At 41.3% G+C, this 18,866-nt stretch overlaps 1 protein-coding gene across 6 annotated transcripts in view; it reads right to left on the bottom strand.

The window, feature by feature from the left end:
• Positions 1 to 504: 504 nt before the first annotated feature.
• Positions 505 to 18,866, bottom strand: part of drp2 (dystrophin related protein 2) — a 155,465-nt gene continuing 137,103 nt past the window's right edge. For 4 of the 6 annotated variants that reach the window (XM_020590522.1, XM_020590547.1, XM_020590530.1 and 1 more), the window contains 8 exons: positions 18,033 to 18,169; positions 16,823 to 16,888; positions 12,148 to 12,213; positions 10,027 to 10,173; positions 8,155 to 8,407; positions 6,321 to 6,438; positions 6,101 to 6,187; positions 505 to 5,702 (listed from right to left, as the gene is read on the bottom strand). In XM_020590522.1, the coding sequence (XP_020446178.1) occupies positions 5,683 to 5,702; positions 6,101 to 6,187; positions 6,321 to 6,438; positions 8,155 to 8,407; positions 10,027 to 10,173; positions 12,148 to 12,213; positions 16,823 to 16,888; positions 18,033 to 18,169 (894 nt within the window). In that variant the 3' untranslated portion in view covers positions 505 to 5,682. Of the gene's footprint in view, positions 5,703 to 6,100; positions 6,188 to 6,320; positions 6,439 to 8,154; positions 8,408 to 10,026; positions 10,174 to 10,208; positions 11,300 to 12,147; positions 12,214 to 16,822; positions 16,889 to 18,032; positions 18,170 to 18,866 lie in introns of those variants that run through there. The other 2 variants (XM_020590558.1, XM_020590566.1) reach the window with 2 other exon arrangements.

Genomic DNA, 18,866 nt, shown 5'->3' with positions numbered 1-18,866 from the left:
TAAATTATGTTATTGTCAAGATGAAGTTTGAGGTGAGGAGGATGAGGGTGAGACATATTTTGACTTAGACATAGGTATACAAGTATATATAAACATTCTTGGATATGGTTTTTTTTTTAACACTTATCTTGAGCTTAAAAATATGAAGATCTGTTGCTGGTACAACTGCCGGGCCCTCAGCAAACACTTGCCTCAACGCTGCAACAATCTTCGATCTCTATCAGAGGAAGAAAGCAGACATTCACTTTGTTGACTGTTTTTTTTTCTCAGGTACACGCCCGTGGACCCAGTCAGAAATTATTTCTTTGGTTCCTGCTATGACTGAATTATTTATATTTGATGCTTTGTGAATGGTTGTTCTTATGCTTTTCTTTTCATTTACCTCTCCCTAAACTTTCCCCTTCTACTTTTCAGTTTTATTCTTACTGACTTCCTGTTGACTCCTGTGGTCTTTTCCCTATAAAAATGTCATTTTTACTCCTTGTCTTTTCTCGGACTCCACAGGTAACTTTAAGGCAGTGTACCAGCGGGCACGAGCACACGCCGCTTTGTGCAACGAGGATGAAGCTCGGAGGGACTTTGATATGGTGGAAAGGTTGGACCCGAATTTCAAGCCCTTCGTCCACCAGGAACTGAAAAAGCTGGGTGAGAGTATCCGTGCCATGCACACCCGCCAGAATAAGACTTACTGGGACACGATGGAGGAGAAGTGGGGGCCTGGCGGAAGCAAGACCAAGAGCGCAGCAAGACAGAAGAACATCAAATTTGCACAGAAAGGCACAAAAGAAAAAGCTGAAGCAGGTAAGAAGACAGAGGGAGGTGAGCTTGAAGGGAAGAAAAACTCTGAGAAATCCACGCCTGATGAGACAGAAGTAGTGAATAATGCAGAAACAGAGAAAAATCCAGATGTGAAAGCAGAGCAATAAAGCGCTAGAGAGTGGGAGAACGAGGGAAGATGGCTTAGATAATGAAAATTTAGAGGCTGTTGTGGTTCATGTTCATGGGGATGGCCAGGGGGCACCAGATAATCAAACAACAAGGGAAGATAGTGATCCCACACCAACCAGCACAGGCAAAGATAATGTAGTGAGCAAGAGATCAGCATGTGATAAGAGCAGAAAGAAGGTCAAATGCCAATCGAATGCTGCACCAGGCCCTAGCAGAACAAGCCAAGGGGACAAAGCAACAAATGATAAGACAGGAACCGGTGGCACTCAATCTGAATAGACCAATGGGTAGAAACTGCCTTGTGCAGTGTGGAGAGACTCAGACTTTACACTGAGAAAGAAAAGCAACATGGAAGCAGAAAGTAAAACGTCTCAACAGGAAATATTGATTCTGCCACATACAAATCCAAATATAAACACTAGAAGAAAAATTAATATAAACAGCGAACATTTGGCACCACTCCGAGTTCATTTTCATTATTCGGTTCTCTGAGGGATAACTGCAGTGCATAATCTCACGGCAAGACAGGGAGTTTGGCAAGTACAAAGTTTTTATTTCTGTACACAAAGAGTAGAAAGCAGCCAGTAACCTACTTGTTATTACAGTAAAAACACCTTTCTTCAGAAAACTCTTTATACAGATTATAAACTACAGAGAAAAGACAGCAAGAGGTGTTTCAGTGCTCAATGTGAACATCAGTGTGAAATCAAAACCATTAAACAATAAACACTTGAAAGATTAATGAGGTATATTAATAGTGAGTAATGACAGGGGCTGTCAGCGTGTTGGGCGACTACATGCAGTAACAAAAGTATGGAGAACGATAGCACTGTCCTCCGGGTGAGACTCTTTCCTTGTGGAGAGCTTTTCTTCAATCACACCACAGGGTGCAAGTTGTATATTAGTGTGTATGTTGGAAATACAGGGAGGCAGTAAAAGTACAGAAATTTAGAGGGATGTAACGATTCTGAACCAAAAACCAGGATACAATACAAAAATTGTGATACAGAAGACAAAACCAAAAACTTGTTCACTATTCTGGTCTTTAGTGGTCCAAATTCTGGAAGCGCATTGCATTCACCATGGAAAAAAAGAATTGGAGGATCTTTCTCATAATTACAAGATCAGGATTTCATAACTGTGGAATCTTTTGCTCATAATTATGAGATAATGCAGAACTTGGCTGAAAATCATCAGGTTTTAATGAATTCTTTAGTATTAATTCGATGATAGTACATCCAGAAGTGAACTGTCAATAGCTAATTCGCCACACTTGGTGTTCTGAAACATAAAACATGACAAACAGGCTTCAAAGTTGCTGCCTACAGTGTAACTCACTATATACATGTACTAATCTTCAGAACCAGCTTGAGGAACGTTGGGTTTTTAAGATTTCTTCAGTAGGCTGATTACATAATTCTGACAGCACATCTAGAAAAAAAACTGCTAATAGCTAATTTAGTGCACTTAAAATATAACCTAGGCTAAAAATGGCACCCACATTGTAACACATATCCAAGGCAACTTTATATTGCCTGTAGCCTATTTTCTGTTTTTGTCAATGTTTATATGTGTTTGCACAAGTGATAAGTATTAACGTTTAAGATTTAATGCTTTATCATAATTACGAGATACAGAGATCAGGATCTTGTAACAGGCTAAGTTACTTCAAGCTATGCAAGAAGCCAGAGGTAGGCTACCCAGGCATGTACCAGCTATAATGTTGCCCTAGATGCCCTGTGGGCTGCAGCTTGGGTGCAGTTTTCAGCCTTTCTTCTTTTCTTTTTTTTTTACATTTTGGAACACTAAGTATACCAAATGAACTATTAACAGTTCATTTTTGCTAAGTGCTATTGTATGTACTGACAGAATTATATCAATACTGAGGAAATGTTAGTACATGTACTGAGCTGCACTGTAGGCAGCAACTTTCAGGCCATTTTTACCCAACATCTTGTTTTGGAAAACTAAGTATGCCAAATTAGTTGTTAACACTTTGGATGTACTGACAACTATTGCTGAAGTACTTTGATAAGAAGAATTTGTTAAAACCTGATGATTTTCAGGCAGCTTCTGCAGCATTCCAACATCTGCATTATCTTATAATTACAAGAAAAAGATCTCAAAATTATGAGGCACTAAGTCATAACTACAAGATCCTAATCTCAAAACAAAACAAAAAGGCAAGATATTAAATGAACAGTGGTTGAAAAATGAACCAAACTGTGGATTTGGAGAACCGTTGTATCCCTAGAAATTTGTATATGGACGACCATCGGTCGATTTAGACACTCAAAACAGCAGCAGAATTAAATGTGGGGACAGAGTCTGTATAATATTTTAACTCTGTCATTTATCCATAGAGTGTATTTATTTCAATTTGCCTCCTCTAAAAGTAAACACAACAAATTCTGACATGCAGCCCTATGGGTAAGAGCCTCTTCTGGTTTCTCCACACACTGTCAATGTTACATCATTTTGTGTACCCACATAAAAAAAAAGCTATATAATAAGAGATAAGAGTGTCAGGGCACTGGGTGATCAGTGTGTAATGAGCTGTGTGAATTCCAATAAATAAACATCTATGAATAAACACATCTTGTCATGGCATTTTTTTTCCTCCTACGAGCTGAGCTGCTCCTCTTTGTTCTGATTTGGGAGTTTTAACAGAAAATTCTTAACCAATGTTGGCGCGGAGATGGAATCAACAACTGAACTATCTTCAGAGGCTAATCTGGCAGGCTGGAGTAGAGGTGGAAGTGAAGAAGAGGAGAGCTGTGTTTGGGGAAACAAGGCTCATGCTCTTGCTTCCTTTAAGGCTATTAGCATTTGTATTATGAACAGCACATCACCTTTCCAACTCACAAACCTGTGGAACTGTGTCCTTGGGGACAGTTCCCTAGCAACAGTATCAAAACTAACAGGCACCGAGTGCTGAGGAGGATGGGTGTTAAATGGGAGCATTATGTGCCTGGAGGAGGGGGTACCTGTAATGAATTCAGCCCATTAATTTCAAGCTAATATATGAGGTCAGAGTGCTGTTGAATTTTGAACCGTATCTGTCCTGTCTGTGCGAATGAGGTGGAATGATTGCTGAGAAACAGTCACAGCTTACTTGTTTCAGGCAACTTCTTGTCCTTTTTCTGGGGATTTCGCTGTGACAGGCACATCAAAGTAGATCTCTCCCACCAGCCACTCAGTTCTCCCCCCATCTTTCTTGTTTCTCATATCCTCCATCCCTCAACGTACCGGTGCTCACGCGCCATCATCCACACTGCTCCATTCTTCCTGTTAATTAACCATCGGACACTGATACACAAACACTCCTGATGAAACCATCTTCCCTGAAAATAAAAAACAAAAACTCATACTCATTTAACATGGTTTTGGTTTGGTTTTAAGGCATTAACTGACTATGTTTAGAACAGAACACACCCTACACCCCTGGTAAGATTCAACCGCTCGTCCCTTTATAAATCTAAAAGCAATTAAGCATTAGCAAGGGAAGTGGAGCACACAGTCAATAACCACTGTTCTTTTCAACGGGGAGAGCAGGGCTTTTTAAGCATCAAGTCTGTGTAGGACTGTTCAAGCTCCTTCCTTCAATTTCTTTACATATAGCAGGGGATCACCAGCGCGGCTGCCTGCATGCTGATATTTATCGGCCGACATTTCCTCAGCAAAACCCAATTTCGGTCTCAATACAAACTGACTCAAACTAGTTTGTCTGAATCCTGTGAACCAAAGAGATGAAATGAATCTCCATTTTTATTAAAGTCTATTTTTAGTAGTGTAGCACAGCACATATTATTGATCACGTAGGGAGACATTTGTGTATTTGTGCACAATGGAGAGAGCATTATAAACAGGGAGTATGGATGTAGCAGCATACGTGTGTGTATGTGAATGTGTATAGTGAGCGCAAACGCTTCTGTACGAGGGTGAAGGGCTCACTTAGAAGAGGCAAGCAATGAGAGCGACAAGCAGTTTGGGAGGAATAGCAGAACACAGTGAGTGTGCTGTGCTAGTGGGCACTTTGGCTGTCTTAAATAAATGATGGCTTTAACTGATGATGTGTCATTCTCACAAAGTAAATAAGCTCGTCGTGGGTGCTGTCAACTCCCTCAAAATCTGCACCACCCAGCCACATGTAAATGTCAGCCCAGCCCTGATCTAGTTTACACTAGCATGCTTTAACTCTTCACCTTCCCTTCAAAAGACAACAATAATAACAGCATTCAGGGAGAAAAACCACACTGAAGGTACAGCCATTCTGACAAAACAAGGGGATATTGTTCTTATTCCTACTTGCATTATTTTCAAAGTTATTTTCATGGAAGGTCCAATTTGTGCTATGGCCTGATATAAAGCTTCACACCTCTGAACAACTACACAGATACTGGTAAACACAGTGTCTTGTCTGGGCATTTTCCTTTACTTCAGTCTCTCCCTGACCTGTTGCCAACATTAGTTTCCTTTGGCTCGTTAACTCGTGTCAGGCTGTGCTACTGAAGTTATCAAGCTCAGCCTGGCCAAACGGACATCAGCGTCAGCCTTCAGCAGTCTGCATGAAAAAGGCTTTTAGTGCACAAAGTTCCAGTGGAGTGTTAGCTCTGGGTATCATAGCTGCTGCAGTGGTCACACGGCCCGGTGCGCTATGGCCTGACCTCAGCTGCACGGAGCTCCTCCCTCTGCCATCAGGCTTTCACTCTGCTCCTCTAGGCCCACTCAGAGTTAGATGTGTGAGGTGGTGCCTGAAATTAAGAATTAAAATAAGAGGGAAAAAGGAAAAGCTCTTACAATTTTAGAAACGCATGCACAAGACTCAGAAAATGTTCACCGGCTATAAGTAAGAAGACTGTAATTATGATAATCCCTTTCTTTGTTCAAGTTACAGGCTTTGGACTGCCCAGAAGATTGTGTTTTAAACACAGCGACGTGTGTGACATGACACTCACTTTGTCTCTGTGCTACTGTCTCTCTCTCTCTCTCTCTCTCTCTCTCTTGATCTTATTCCTCTTTGCTGCCATTTAATCGCCCTGTCCCTCCCCTAAGTATCGACCTGCAGCAGTACATATTTGCACTCTTCTCCCTCGGGTGATGGACACATCTGTCTCTGAAGCGTGCGGTGCTAAAGATGAGACAAACTCACCCGGTTCTGAAGGGAAGACGTTTCTCAGCTGCTCGATGACCTCCTGGAGCTGCAGCACCGTGTCCTGCTCGTGCTCCGTGTCATCTCCTGACACACACACAAAGAAAATTTTACACCTTTATGTATGAATAAGGGTGGGTTGGGAGGAAAAAAAAAATCAGGGTTTCAACATGCGTGCATACATCAAGTCCACATCTGAGCCTGGCTGCATGTTGCTAACCTGCTGCTTCAGTGTCGGTGGTCTCTCTGCTGGCCGGCTCCCCGTGGTGACACCCTCCAGACACAGGAGAAGACAGGGTTGATGGTTCTGATCCGTTGGCCTCCGAATCATCTTTGGGCTGGTTTTAGGAAAGACCGATGATTACTCAATGTAAATAACTGCTCATATCCAACATGTTTCAGATCTTAAAGTCATTTCGACTTTCACACAGTAATGATTGTGATGGTTAGCGACACAAGTTCGCAACTTGCAAGTCCTGGAAGTAATATTTTAAAAAGGCAATTTTACCTGACAGCTGTTAGGCAAAACCATCAGGTTACCGTGATTTGTGCTTTGATAGACAGATAAAAGGAAAGAGAATGGGCCTGCACACAGCAACACTGCTGAAAACGCTAACAGAGGTGGAGGGATGTCTCAAACGACAAAGATGCATAATGTAACTCTTGAGGAGATTATATGCCACCTGTCATCTTTTGTATTGTTTTTAACAACACTTTAGCAATACTCAAGCGGTAAGTTCAGTAGCTGCAGTGAAACCGAGGTGTCTACAGAGATTGGGAGGAATTCATACACACACTTCCATAAACTACAAAGGCAGATTCAAGAGATTTTTCTGTTTCACTTTTTGAGGAAATGAAACTGTGATATTGGTCTAGGGAGAAATGGATTATATGAATGTGTATCACATTGTTTTTTTCTTTTACCCAGACATGTACCAGCTCCTTCACAGCAACCCCTCAGTCTCAGTTTCCAAGTCTTAACCTGAAGACTGTCTTTCTCCTGGTGTTGCTCACTCCCTTTGCTTTCTCTTAATTCACTGACCTGCATGTGCACTTGGGATCTGTACTCCATAACAATTTGCACTTTTTTATTATAGTAACTCTGTGCATCAGCTCCCACTCTCCTATTCATCTCTCTCACCTCTCCAGTTGACTGTGGTAAATCCTTTTATGTTATGCTCCAGAGTGTCTTCATGCTTATTCTCTACCCAGACTGTTTTTTTTTTTTTTTTTTTTGGGGGGGGGGGGGGTACTTCCACTACTGGTTTTTCTGTCTTACCATATCAAATCTTCAAAGTCCAAATTTGACATTTTCACAGTAGCTGTCATTGCATATTTTTCATATACACCTTCTTTGCCTTTTTGTACTTTTTTGTAAGACTATGTGAAGCACTGTGATACCTGATGTATGCACTGTGATACCTGATGTATGCACTGTGATGCACAGAAGTGTTGCAAGAACAGGATCTTGTTGGGATTGCCAAAAAGTACACTCCTGGAATAAAGCTGTGTGCACCATCTCCACCTTAACACACAAAAATGCTGAAATTCTGATTGATTCAATATGCTAAGCTTGCATAACCTTGAGACTGTTGGTCAGTGCGCTGTAGGACCAGCTTTACAATAATAAATGAATAATGAATACATATTTTCTTGGGTTTTAATGGAGCAGTTCTTTCCAGTAAATTCTTCTGGAAATCAATGATAAATTGAGCACAGCCTACTGAACAAACACTTTCAGGACCCTATTCTAATTACATTTGTCTAATTAAGTACCTGTACATACTATAATTCTTTCCAGTAAGCTTTCAAGAAGTTCTTTAAAAATGTTTAACAGACCTGTAAAATAAAGTGTCACTAAAATTATCATAGAGGATGATCAAATATTTTAATGTAGTGAAGTTAAAAGTATTTCCCAAAGACATGTAGTAATACTAAAGTAGAATGCAGGTACTGAAAACTGCACTTAAGTACAGAACTTTAGTAAATGTATTTACACTACTGCTCAACTCTCTCCAGAACACCTTGTCACCATGCCCCTCACACAGGTGTACCTGTAGCAGTAGCTCCCTGAGCCTGCGCAGCTGGGACTCCAGCTGTTTGTTGTGGTCCTCCAGGATCTGCATGCGGGTCTCCAGGCGCGTCTTGTGTTGTCGGAGGACCCGTGCCTCAGCCAGGAGCTCTTCATCCTGCTGCCCTCCTGCTGTAGGTGAACCCAGGCCACCCTCTCCGGCCTCAGTCAGCATGGGAACTGACACTGCCTCTTCATGCTTCCACTTGAGCCTCCTGTACTCTCCCTGCAGCACCCTGTGGACCCACAGTGAAGGACAGATGGAGAGCAAACAATTAGATCCACAAGTTGCTGCAGCATAGACCAGAAATGCACTGACACAATCTGACTTGTGTTAATGAATTACATTAGAATAATTTCGCTACACAAAAAACAGTGCATCAGGGGGCAAAGGTACTGTCGAGAGAGTATCTTACCACATGGAGCACAATCATCTTCATGTTGAATTCTGTAATAAATCAAATCCTCCCATCTCTTACATGTGCGACACTGAGGCCATTATCTGACTGTGCACTGTAGCATTACTAGAAGTGCTATAATTTATTTATCTGATGGAAAATTGTTATTGTATATTGTATTCCAAAATGAAAAAAAGTCTTTTTTATGTATCATTTAAAATGTATTCTGAAATTATTAGCTTGTGTACTCACACACACACACAGATAAATGGATAGATATACAGAAAGAGAGTGAGTGTGTAATGCATTTTCTGTAACAAATGTCTGAAACAAGTCATAATGTTCAATCATTGATCATGTTTATAAGAAATTCTCATGAAATTAGGAAAAGGCCTTGAAATTGCAAGCTGAGCAAACAAAGTTCATTTTAAGCTGGTACACAGCGACTGCATTCTTCAGGACCCCCAAAACAAGTTTACGGTTAAAGGTGTTTAATTCTGCTATTGATTTATTCTTCAGCTATGAGCCACCAGAGAGTCACAGGAGAGGATATAAAGTAAGCCAGAGCAGCCACTCTAGTCATAAATAAGGACAATAACTCACAGTGCAGTGTCATAACAGGAGACATGCTTTGAACTGGGGCAAGGTTTCAGACACCCAAAGGACAAGTGTATGTGTGTGTGTGTGTGTGTGTGTGTGTATGTCGCTGTGTGTCTGGAAAGGTCACAACTTGAAGATGAGAGAAAATTATTCATGAGTAATTTGCATAAATATTGCCTTAATATTTTAACCCCATTTATGAAAATTATCAAATTCTCTTACTGTAGCTTCTAGGGTGCAACAAATTCAAGCATTAACATTTCAGTGTGTTTCAGAGATGTTTTGTGCTTGTATCACACCAGCCAATTCATAATGAACTCTTCCTGTTGTATCTGCAGGAAAACAACAAACTAATGCATGCTTTAGTTTCCATCCCCATATTATTTCACAAGTTTTACTTTGCCCAAAGAAAATGTTTCTTGTTAAGCTGTTCAGTTGGATTTAGAGTGTGAAAGTGTTCTCTCTGCAGGAGGTCTGCAAATAGCTGCAAACATAGCAAATGCCTACAAGTAAACGCAAATATTTGTGGTATTATGCTTCTGGGGAGCTTTACTGATGAAAATCTCTCCTCAAAGCAAACTCCTACATATCTGCTACAAGCTTTATCCCAGACATTAATCTAAACCTCATTCAATTTTATAACCAAATCCAATTCAACACAGTTCTCAATGCTAACAAAAATAGCAAGTTTTATGAATGTGATGAAGTTGGTGGATTTTGTTGTCATACAGCAGTGTGTGTACTCAGTGTGGTTCAAAGGGATTTACTATGCATGAAAGGAAACACTCAGTAATGTCTCCACCACCTGAACAAATGAAGAAAGGAGCCTCGCTCCCAGCTCCAGACTGGCTACAGACCTGTTCTCATTCTCGAGGCGAGTCAGGGTGCGCTGGAGCTGTTCCTTGTCCTGGTGCTCCAGGTGAGCCAGCAGTATGTGCTGTCCACAGGGTGAGTCATGGTCCAGGGCTGGGCTGGAGTGACGCAGGAGGTACTGATCTTCATCCCTGAGTCCCCCACACAGGAGACAGCACACTGAGCCACCAGCACACAGCCACCAGCAGCACAAAGCAGAGCCAAGGGCGGCATGGGAGAGTAGACAGGCCAAAGCAAGGCAAGGCAAGCATGACAAGGAAATGTATTACAGGATGAGACACGATGAAACAGGACTGGACACAGTGGAATGGGTCTCTATGACAGCTGAGCTGTCCCAGGTTTACAGTCCAAAGAATAAATATTCTGTAGTAATAGTAGTAGTCCTGGCTCACTGCAAATAGAAATCCACTCACATTTATAAGTGGAAGGTGGATCTTAAGATATAAGACAGCATATTGGCCAAACAGTAAATGCTTTATTGATAATGGAACAAAAACCTAATGTGTAAATCTATAATAATAAAACTATGGCTGTTAATCAGCAAATGCATCTACAAATACTTGGCAGTTATTTTACTGGAAAGACAACTATTTGTCAATTTATATATTGTAATAATGCTTTAGGCTACAAAACAAACTACTTTATGGAGCCAACGTTAAAAGCAATTGATAATCTTTGCATTGTAGTGATAAATTATCTACTGCTGAAGAATTTATAGGCCTAGTTTAAACAGACGGTTTTTACCTAGAGATGACCAGGACAACTCTACTACTGTAAGATCTGTCATTTAGGAGGTCTCACTTAACCTTTAGATGGTAAATGAGAAAGAATTAAGTTTTCATATTATTAACATCCTAATTATTTTCAAGTCCATTACCTAGTGGTAAGCCGCAACACTGAACTCAGAACAATGCATACATGTGGAGCATGAAAGCTGCACACATAAGCAGCATGGTTCAGGTCAGAAAACAATATGATGCCAGCGAAACGCCAGCTGGAGGCACAAGCAGCACAGCAGCATGTACAGAACCATGCAGCAGAAAGCACAGCGAGGCACTGACAGACAGAAGGACAGGTTCATAGAATAGGAGCAGCAAGAAACAAGAGCACAAGAGCAGGAAACAGCACCACTACACACAAAGGGGTAGGGGGTGAAGTGCCATGCATGCAAACACCCTTGCAGGCATAGAATTATATATAGACAAAGATGCAAACACCATGTGCTGATAAGCACACATTTTTGCTCTAAGCGACCCTCTAGATACATGCACATGGCAACAAAAACACTGGGAGTGGGCTTGAGAAGCACAGATGTCAGTAGTAAAAAGTGCTGCAGTGCTGCGAAGTAGTGTAGTTTTGTCTAAGCCTAAAACTAGCTTTTAATGCAGTGTCAATCACAGATTTCTCTCAGAACAGACACAAAAAACTCATGTGAAAAGAAATAATGAGCACACTTATCAACAGACACACAGAGGCACACACTTGGAGCCCTAAACGACCAGACAGCAGAGCTGCTGGGCATAAAACTGTGGCTTTAAAGGACAATTTAAAAAAAAAAAGGAAAACTAATGTGAAGAAGAAGGAAACAGTTGACAGCCCACACAGATGCTAACTAAATAAGACACAAACACACACACACACACACACACACACGCTACATGATCTCAAACAAACACAAACAATTCTCTCCACCTGGCACTTTCTCAGCTTTCCACAACGAGGACTCGCCTGTTGGCTGCCTTATTCACATTAAACATCTCTATTTCTCTCACTGCTGTAACCCGACCACCACACTGTCACTCAGCCAGCTTCTACAAACACAAACTCCTCAGTGGGGCTTTGTGTATCTACCCACAGCAACAGACTTTAATCACAGCAGGCATGTGCAGATGAAAGGAGACTGTGTGCACGCAACTCGCTGTGGGTCATTCTCATTATGGAGCTATTATTTATGTGATTACACAGTCTTTACCTAACACTGGAACATACACATACAATTAATGCATCAAGGGGAAAAGGGTGTACACAAAACTCACACATGATCCATGTGAAAGGCTGTGGTTGTAATGAGGGGGTTCGTGGTGTGGGGGTGGAAGCATACTCACAGACTTTCATCAGGAGACAGGCTATCTGTGAAGAATGAACAATTTTGGCTCTCCATTTCTGCGAGTCTACATATACACACACACCAGAGACAGCAAGTGAAGCCCACACACAGGTATACAAACACACGCACAGAAAAGAAATACAATAGATATTATCACACACTGGGGAAATACATGAGATGAAGCAAACAATCAGTACAGTTTAACTTTTAAATAGTGTGAAAAAGACCTCTGGCCTTTTAATACCGTGGATAGCAACTGAACAGCAAGCTGTCCAGAAACATCTGACTGACAAGACTGCAGAGTGGCAGAAATTCCATTAGCCACAGATCACAAGTTATAAAAATGTCCACCAGGAGGGAGGACAAAACCCTGATAAAATATTGCCCAATGTCTACAAGCATGCAGGCAATAAAACCCCTTCCATGAATGTGTTGCTGCCCAGCACCATGGACAGCGTCATGTGCGTTTGAGTGTCGGAGGCAGCGAGGGAGCTGCTGTGTGGATTTTCAGGACCAAGGACAGTGCTCATAGTTCTGCATTACTGTCAGCGGCCAGACGCACTGCACTCGCTGCTCTGCAAACTGTCCCACTACAGTAAATGTGCTGCCGCAAGGAAAAGCTTTGAAGTGTGTTCACAACTACGGGGTGCTTCTACTGTCTTGAAGAAAAACCAGAGCTTGAACAATCACACCGCTGTCAAAACAAACAACAAAACCTGGATACAGCAAAAAACTTTTAGCCCAGCTAAAGCATGAATGTATCATATAATACACTACATATTTAAAGGATAGTTTCATATTTTAAAAGTCTGTCTTTACCATTACCAACAATAGCCTCATTATCCCATAATGCCACCACAAAACCTTACACTGGGTGATCAAATGGTGGGTCTCTCCTTCAGGTCAGATAATTAACCAGCACAGAGAACCAAACAAGTGGTACAAATGTGCTATGAGCCTTGTGACCCGGCAGCACTCCGGGAACACACACGCCGACACCCTCCGTGCTGCATCATCTTTCACAGAGTGTCGTCAGCTGAAGGACCGAGGAACGAAGGGGGAAGGAGTGATGTAGTAGTTGTCAGGAACATCTACATTAGGTCCCATTTCTTTCCAACGACCGATAAGAACAGTGAGAAATTTAGGATTTATCCATGTCCTGTTACAGGAGGGTCTGGCCTGTGAACCTGCCTGCTCGCAATTCACCAAATAGCCTCGACAAACCTAGAGCCTCAGTCAGGGACAACAGCAAATGAGAAAGAAATAGGAAATAGTCTTGTGTTGGTGCGTCTTATTATTACATGTGTGTTTAGCATCTTCCACAATATACAGTAAATGGATGTGAGGGGGAGGGAGGGTAAGAGAGGAGAAATCCTAACAGTGTCCCAAGAGATATTTTTTATCTACTTCTTATCTGTCCTCTATAAGATGTCAAAGCTGTGCTGATGATGAAAGGAATGAACTGTGGGTAGAGCTGAGAGATACAGAAGAGACAGATGCAGTCTCAGTGTTTGACATGCCTACAAATCTCGCTTTTCTTAGCCCCAGACATCAAATATTTTATCTCCCTTGAGATGACTGGAGACTACATTATTGTCATGGATTAACAAGTACACGGCCGTTGGCTGAAGGGCACTTTGACACAAGCGCACACAAAGACTCCTACACACACCTGTCTAATATGTCATCCCATGGGAAGATATTTCAGTCACTGACCTGCCAGCAATGACACTGAGTATTTTAATATGGATTTGACTTTCTATTAGTGTTCAGAGAGAGCAGTGACTTGTAATTAATGAGAGGTATGAAGTGAAATTTAAAAAAAAGTGACTTTACATCCTGTGTTAAGTGGCTGGCAGAGAGAGAGGAAGAAAGAAAGAAAAAGAACAAGTGAAGTCAATTCTGCATGCTGCAAGAATACAGATAAAATAGTCACCACTGCCATAATAAGGACTGTCTACTCCTGTTACGCTAGTGCTCGTCATCATCCTCACATTGTTCTCTATTTCCTTGTGTCTAAATGTGCCACTGCTACTGCCAGTTTTAGCCTTTATAGTTTGTTTATGGCCAGTGGACCAATGTACTTTTGATCAATGAACTACACATGGAAAAGAGGACAAAAGAACAAAAACAATATCCAGGTAAATTACTTTCCTATCCAATTCAATGGGAAAGTGTGTCCAAATATTTGACCGGCAGTGTATTTTGGATCAAAGTGCATTTATATAGCACTTCAGAAAGTAAAACAATCTTCTCATCTTTGCTCAGCCTCTTACTGTTTTTGGCTTTTATTCAGCAAATCACACTCACACACCAGCAGCAGAAAACTACCATGCAAGGTAACCCAGCTCATCGATAGCACTGTCCTCCTCCAGACACATTGATACGTGAGCAGGAGGAGCCAGGGACTGAGTCTCCAACCCTGTGGTTACTGGGAGCTCCTGCATGAAGTGCAATTCAACACCACTAATGAAGGCTTCAATAATGAATACAGAGCTGAGCCACCAACTCTGATTTCCTCAATAAACTTTATAGACTTGTCAGTGATACAATTTAATGTAGGGCTTTTATGTTGGATTGAGCAGGTGTCTGTGTTATTGTGCATCTTTAAAAACTAAAACATAACTGTATAATATGTGAGATTTTGTACAGTGTGTGGCATTATACAGTACAGTCACTGGCAATCATCCACCCATCATTGTAACTCTCCCCTTACTTTAGCTTATAAACAGAGTAACTGACTTGCAACACATTGGAACATGCTACTGTATAATGTTGTTGTAGGCAAATATATAAACAGAGTAACTGACTTGCAACACACTGTATAATGTTGTTGTAGGCAAATATAAGGATGTTTTAAAATTCTATTAATACATTTGCAACACTGATGATAACTAAGTGGTATAAACACAGTTAATGAATGCCTGATAGGAAAGATACCTAACTATATGAACAGAATGTTAAAGCATTTATTAACGACAAATCTCTAAACATATTCTCCAAAAAGACCAAAACCAGCAACAGATTGATCTAACAAGCACTGTCCTTGGTCATAGAGCTCCATTCTTGTTCAAAAACTATTCAAAAAAAGAGCAACAACACTCAGTCAATGAGCCGTGCAGTTGCACTGGGGGACATGTTCCATCATTAGGATGAACAAGAGTATAGTTTATCATGAGCCATTTCCACGTACACCAATCCTCTGCCATTGAAAATAATCCCCAACAAATGTACTGTTTACTCCCGTTGAGTAATGTTAGCTAAAACTGACAGTAACCAGTGGTTTAATTAGCTTTTAGTCGTTAAGCAGAAACAAATGGGCTTGTAAAGTCAGTAAGTAGGGAAGGACTAACACAAAGAATACGAAAAATATTGAATATTGCCAGACCTATGCTTTAAACCTGCTTATAAATGTTTTTGAACAGCCAGTACATGCTTAAACACACTGTTCATAATATAAACACTGAATATCACCAGCCTATAAGAGGATTTATAAACAACTGACATTATAATAAGAATACAACAACTTTATACTGTAGGTTTCTGCATCAGTAAAAGATGCTTCACATGAGAAGGTAAAGAAATAATTACAATTTAACTTATATCTGTGTATAATGATATTATAGTGTGTTATAAGTTAGAAATCACAAACATTTTTACACCGGTTATAAAGACAAATAGTATGGGTCGTTTATTCTTATGTGTCCTGACATGCAAAAAGATGAAAAGCTTGCTATGAGTAAAGTTGCTATGACACTATAGAGCAAAAGTATTAGGCCATCATTAGAGAATACATTAAGAAAACAGTAATTGGCAATAAATGAGAAAATATAAGACGATGTAACAAAAAGGGATATTAAAGAATGGAGAGAAAGAAATGGTTACAAGAGGCAGAGCAAGAGAGAAAAAGGGGCAGAAATGTTTGTGTGGGTAGGAGACAATAGAAGTGAGGGATCACAGATAAGAATGAAAAAGGAAAATGGCAAACAGAAGAAAAGGAAAAAGGGAGAGATGAAAGGGGTAAAGAGGACAATTGTGCCTGCTCTTTGTTGGTGTGTATTCCCTCTGTTTTGGCAGGGTGTAAAGCAGTTGCCCCAGAGCCTCAGGGAAGTAATACACAATGGCACACTTACGGTACCAGAGCGCACACACAGTACACACTCTGCAGGTTCTGTGGAGAGGGTTGTGCTTGCCAAGCAGTGAGCAGAGCTGCCAGGGCTGCAGGAGTCCAGTGCTGTGCCCTGTTTATAACCTGTCAAACAGACACTAATCTACACAGACAGCTCCCAGGTGACCAACGGGCTCAGTGCCCTAGCAAGTGACAAGCTGCTAGGCACGCTGAACCTCGCTGACCTCCACAAACACATACAACAACCACAAGCTGCTCTGCCTGTGTTCACCAGCGTGTCTTTGTGTGGAGCGTAAGCGTGAAGGAAACTGTCGGGCGGCACAGTCTCTACCCTGGCTGGAGCACAGTGCACAATGCAGCCAAATCAATATTTCAATCAATCAGTGTGTAGTCTAAAGGGTAGCAGAGCAGAGAAGTCAGAGGAGGAAAAGAGGTGGAAGTGACTATAACAAAGAAGGGGGGTAGATTTGGTGAGCAGAAGATTTAAGAGGGAGAGATTTGTTGCAATGATTTGATATATAGCACAGCACAGAAAGCCACGTACCTGCTGGCATAATGTTCAATCCGGCTGTGTGTGTCTGCATGGGGCAGTTTAGGTGAGGAGCACGGCCTGGGAACGACAGAAGGTATTTTAACACACTGCTAGTGTGACTGTTTGGTTGCAAATAAGCAAAATCTAAACCTAACTGAGTGTTTTGCTTTGTTTTTTGAGAACATGGAAAACTTTCTTGTTAGGGTGCAAACAAAACTGGAGATTTGTTTCACAGGTGTGAGTGATTGGACCGGTCACTGGAGGGAAGTGACAGAAAGAATCAGAGTTGAGTCAGCGCCCGAGCCAAACACAAATTCATAAACGTGATTTGTGCGTCCCTTGCTAGCTGCACTAGAAAAGAGCTAACGTACAGTTGACACGTCAGCTGTTTAGGGTGACTACACATAAACAGTCCAGCAGTCAAATTCATGGGAATGACATGAGGCGAAAACTAATTTTACTTTGTCTAATCATGTTTCTCCTATTAGATATTTAACCAGAGCATTTTCCCTTCTCAAGCTGCCTAATTTAATGGTTATTTGAGTAGTGAAGGGGTCAAATTATCCTGTTTCCACCAACAAAAAAGTATAAAAAAAGTTCATATTAGCTCTGCTTTCACTAACTACATGCTGCTAATACATGCATCAGGAATAACAGCCCAATCTGAAAGGGGTTATTGTGCATTGAAGTTCAGTACACCTATATTCATACTAAACTATAAATGCATGACCTTTAGTCCTAATGAAGTACTTATATATTGCGGCATTGCTACATTTATTTACGAACAGGATCTGGATACTCGTTCCAGCACTGGAGTCTCATCTGCTCTTTGTCAGTGGATGGAAGTAAGTCAGAGTCTTGTAATGTCTGAGGTTATAAGAGGTGACCCTAACACTGATACAAAACACAGACCCATAATCAGGCTTAATATTTCTGGGTACTGCCCTGAGCTATGTTTCTTGATGATTTAATGGAGTTTTCCTTTGGGTGAGACTTGCTCATGTGAACCAGGAGTCTGACCCAGACTGGGTTCACAGGAATAACATTATGTTAATTCTGTCCCTTTAACCCATCTCAGTGAGTCAGAGTACCCAAAACTGTCAGAGCATGATAATTAACCTCCAACGGCAGGAGTTCGCGTGTGTCTAACTGAGACATTTAGATGACAGAGAAGCAGAAACAAAGATGACTGTGTTTGCGTGTGTTTATGTGTGGGACTCACGTCCCAGAGCTCTCTACTTCCAGAACAGATTGGACCGGCAGGTAACCTCTCTGAGGGTGCTTGGTGAAGTACTGCTTTGACCTGAACTTATTCTTCAGAGTCTTGGCAAAGTCCCTCATCTTCTCTCCCGAGGTTGTCTGGAGTGTGATTTAGGAGGCGAGGGAGGTGGGAGGGGTGAGAGGTGGCGATGGAGGCAGCGGGAGTAGATGGGTGGGAGACAAATTACACTGCTTAAGAATTCTGGGAAATGTTGCTCTCTCCAAAATGACCTCATCTGAAATTTGTCCACTCCTTCTCAAGGCTGGTTTGTCTTACTTTGACTTTACTAACTTATTCCTCTGACTCCTTTCTCGTCTTCCTCTCTGTACCCTTCTCTTGCTAGGTTGTTTCAAGTCTCCCCACTCCCCCACTCTCTCTGGCTCTCTATTTCCTGCTGTCTTCATCATAGCAGAAATATACGAGCGCCCACCTGCGTAGCTGTTATGAAAAAATGTAGCTAAATAATATAAAATATTGTCCAGAGAAAGAAATAAAAATTTACAGATGGCTGTTTGCCATATTTCACAGCTCAGAATTGATTAGAGATTCAATCTGGTACCATCTCAGTACACTACAGCTACAGTACTACAGCTACCCCTCTGGAATGAACTTGCAGAGACTGTGCATGCAATGGCTAAAGACTCTGGTTTTATTAGGATTTAGTGGACAGTGTGTGCTCCAAATAGCACTGTGTGTGCACTATGCAAGCTCCACAAAAAGGATGTTACTGCTGAGTCCCAGCATACTATAGATCTGGATGAGGTAGTATAAGCACACGTGTCAATATACACTCAG

This window comes from Monopterus albus, unplaced genomic scaffold (genome assembly GCF_001952655.1).
Source record: "Monopterus albus unplaced genomic scaffold, M_albus_1.0 scaffold2.1, whole genome shotgun sequence".
NCBI lineage: Eukaryota > Metazoa > Chordata > Actinopteri > Synbranchiformes > Synbranchidae > Monopterus > Monopterus albus.
Note: the sequence above shows the minus strand (reverse complement) of the source record. Positions and strands in the feature narration are given on the sequence as shown.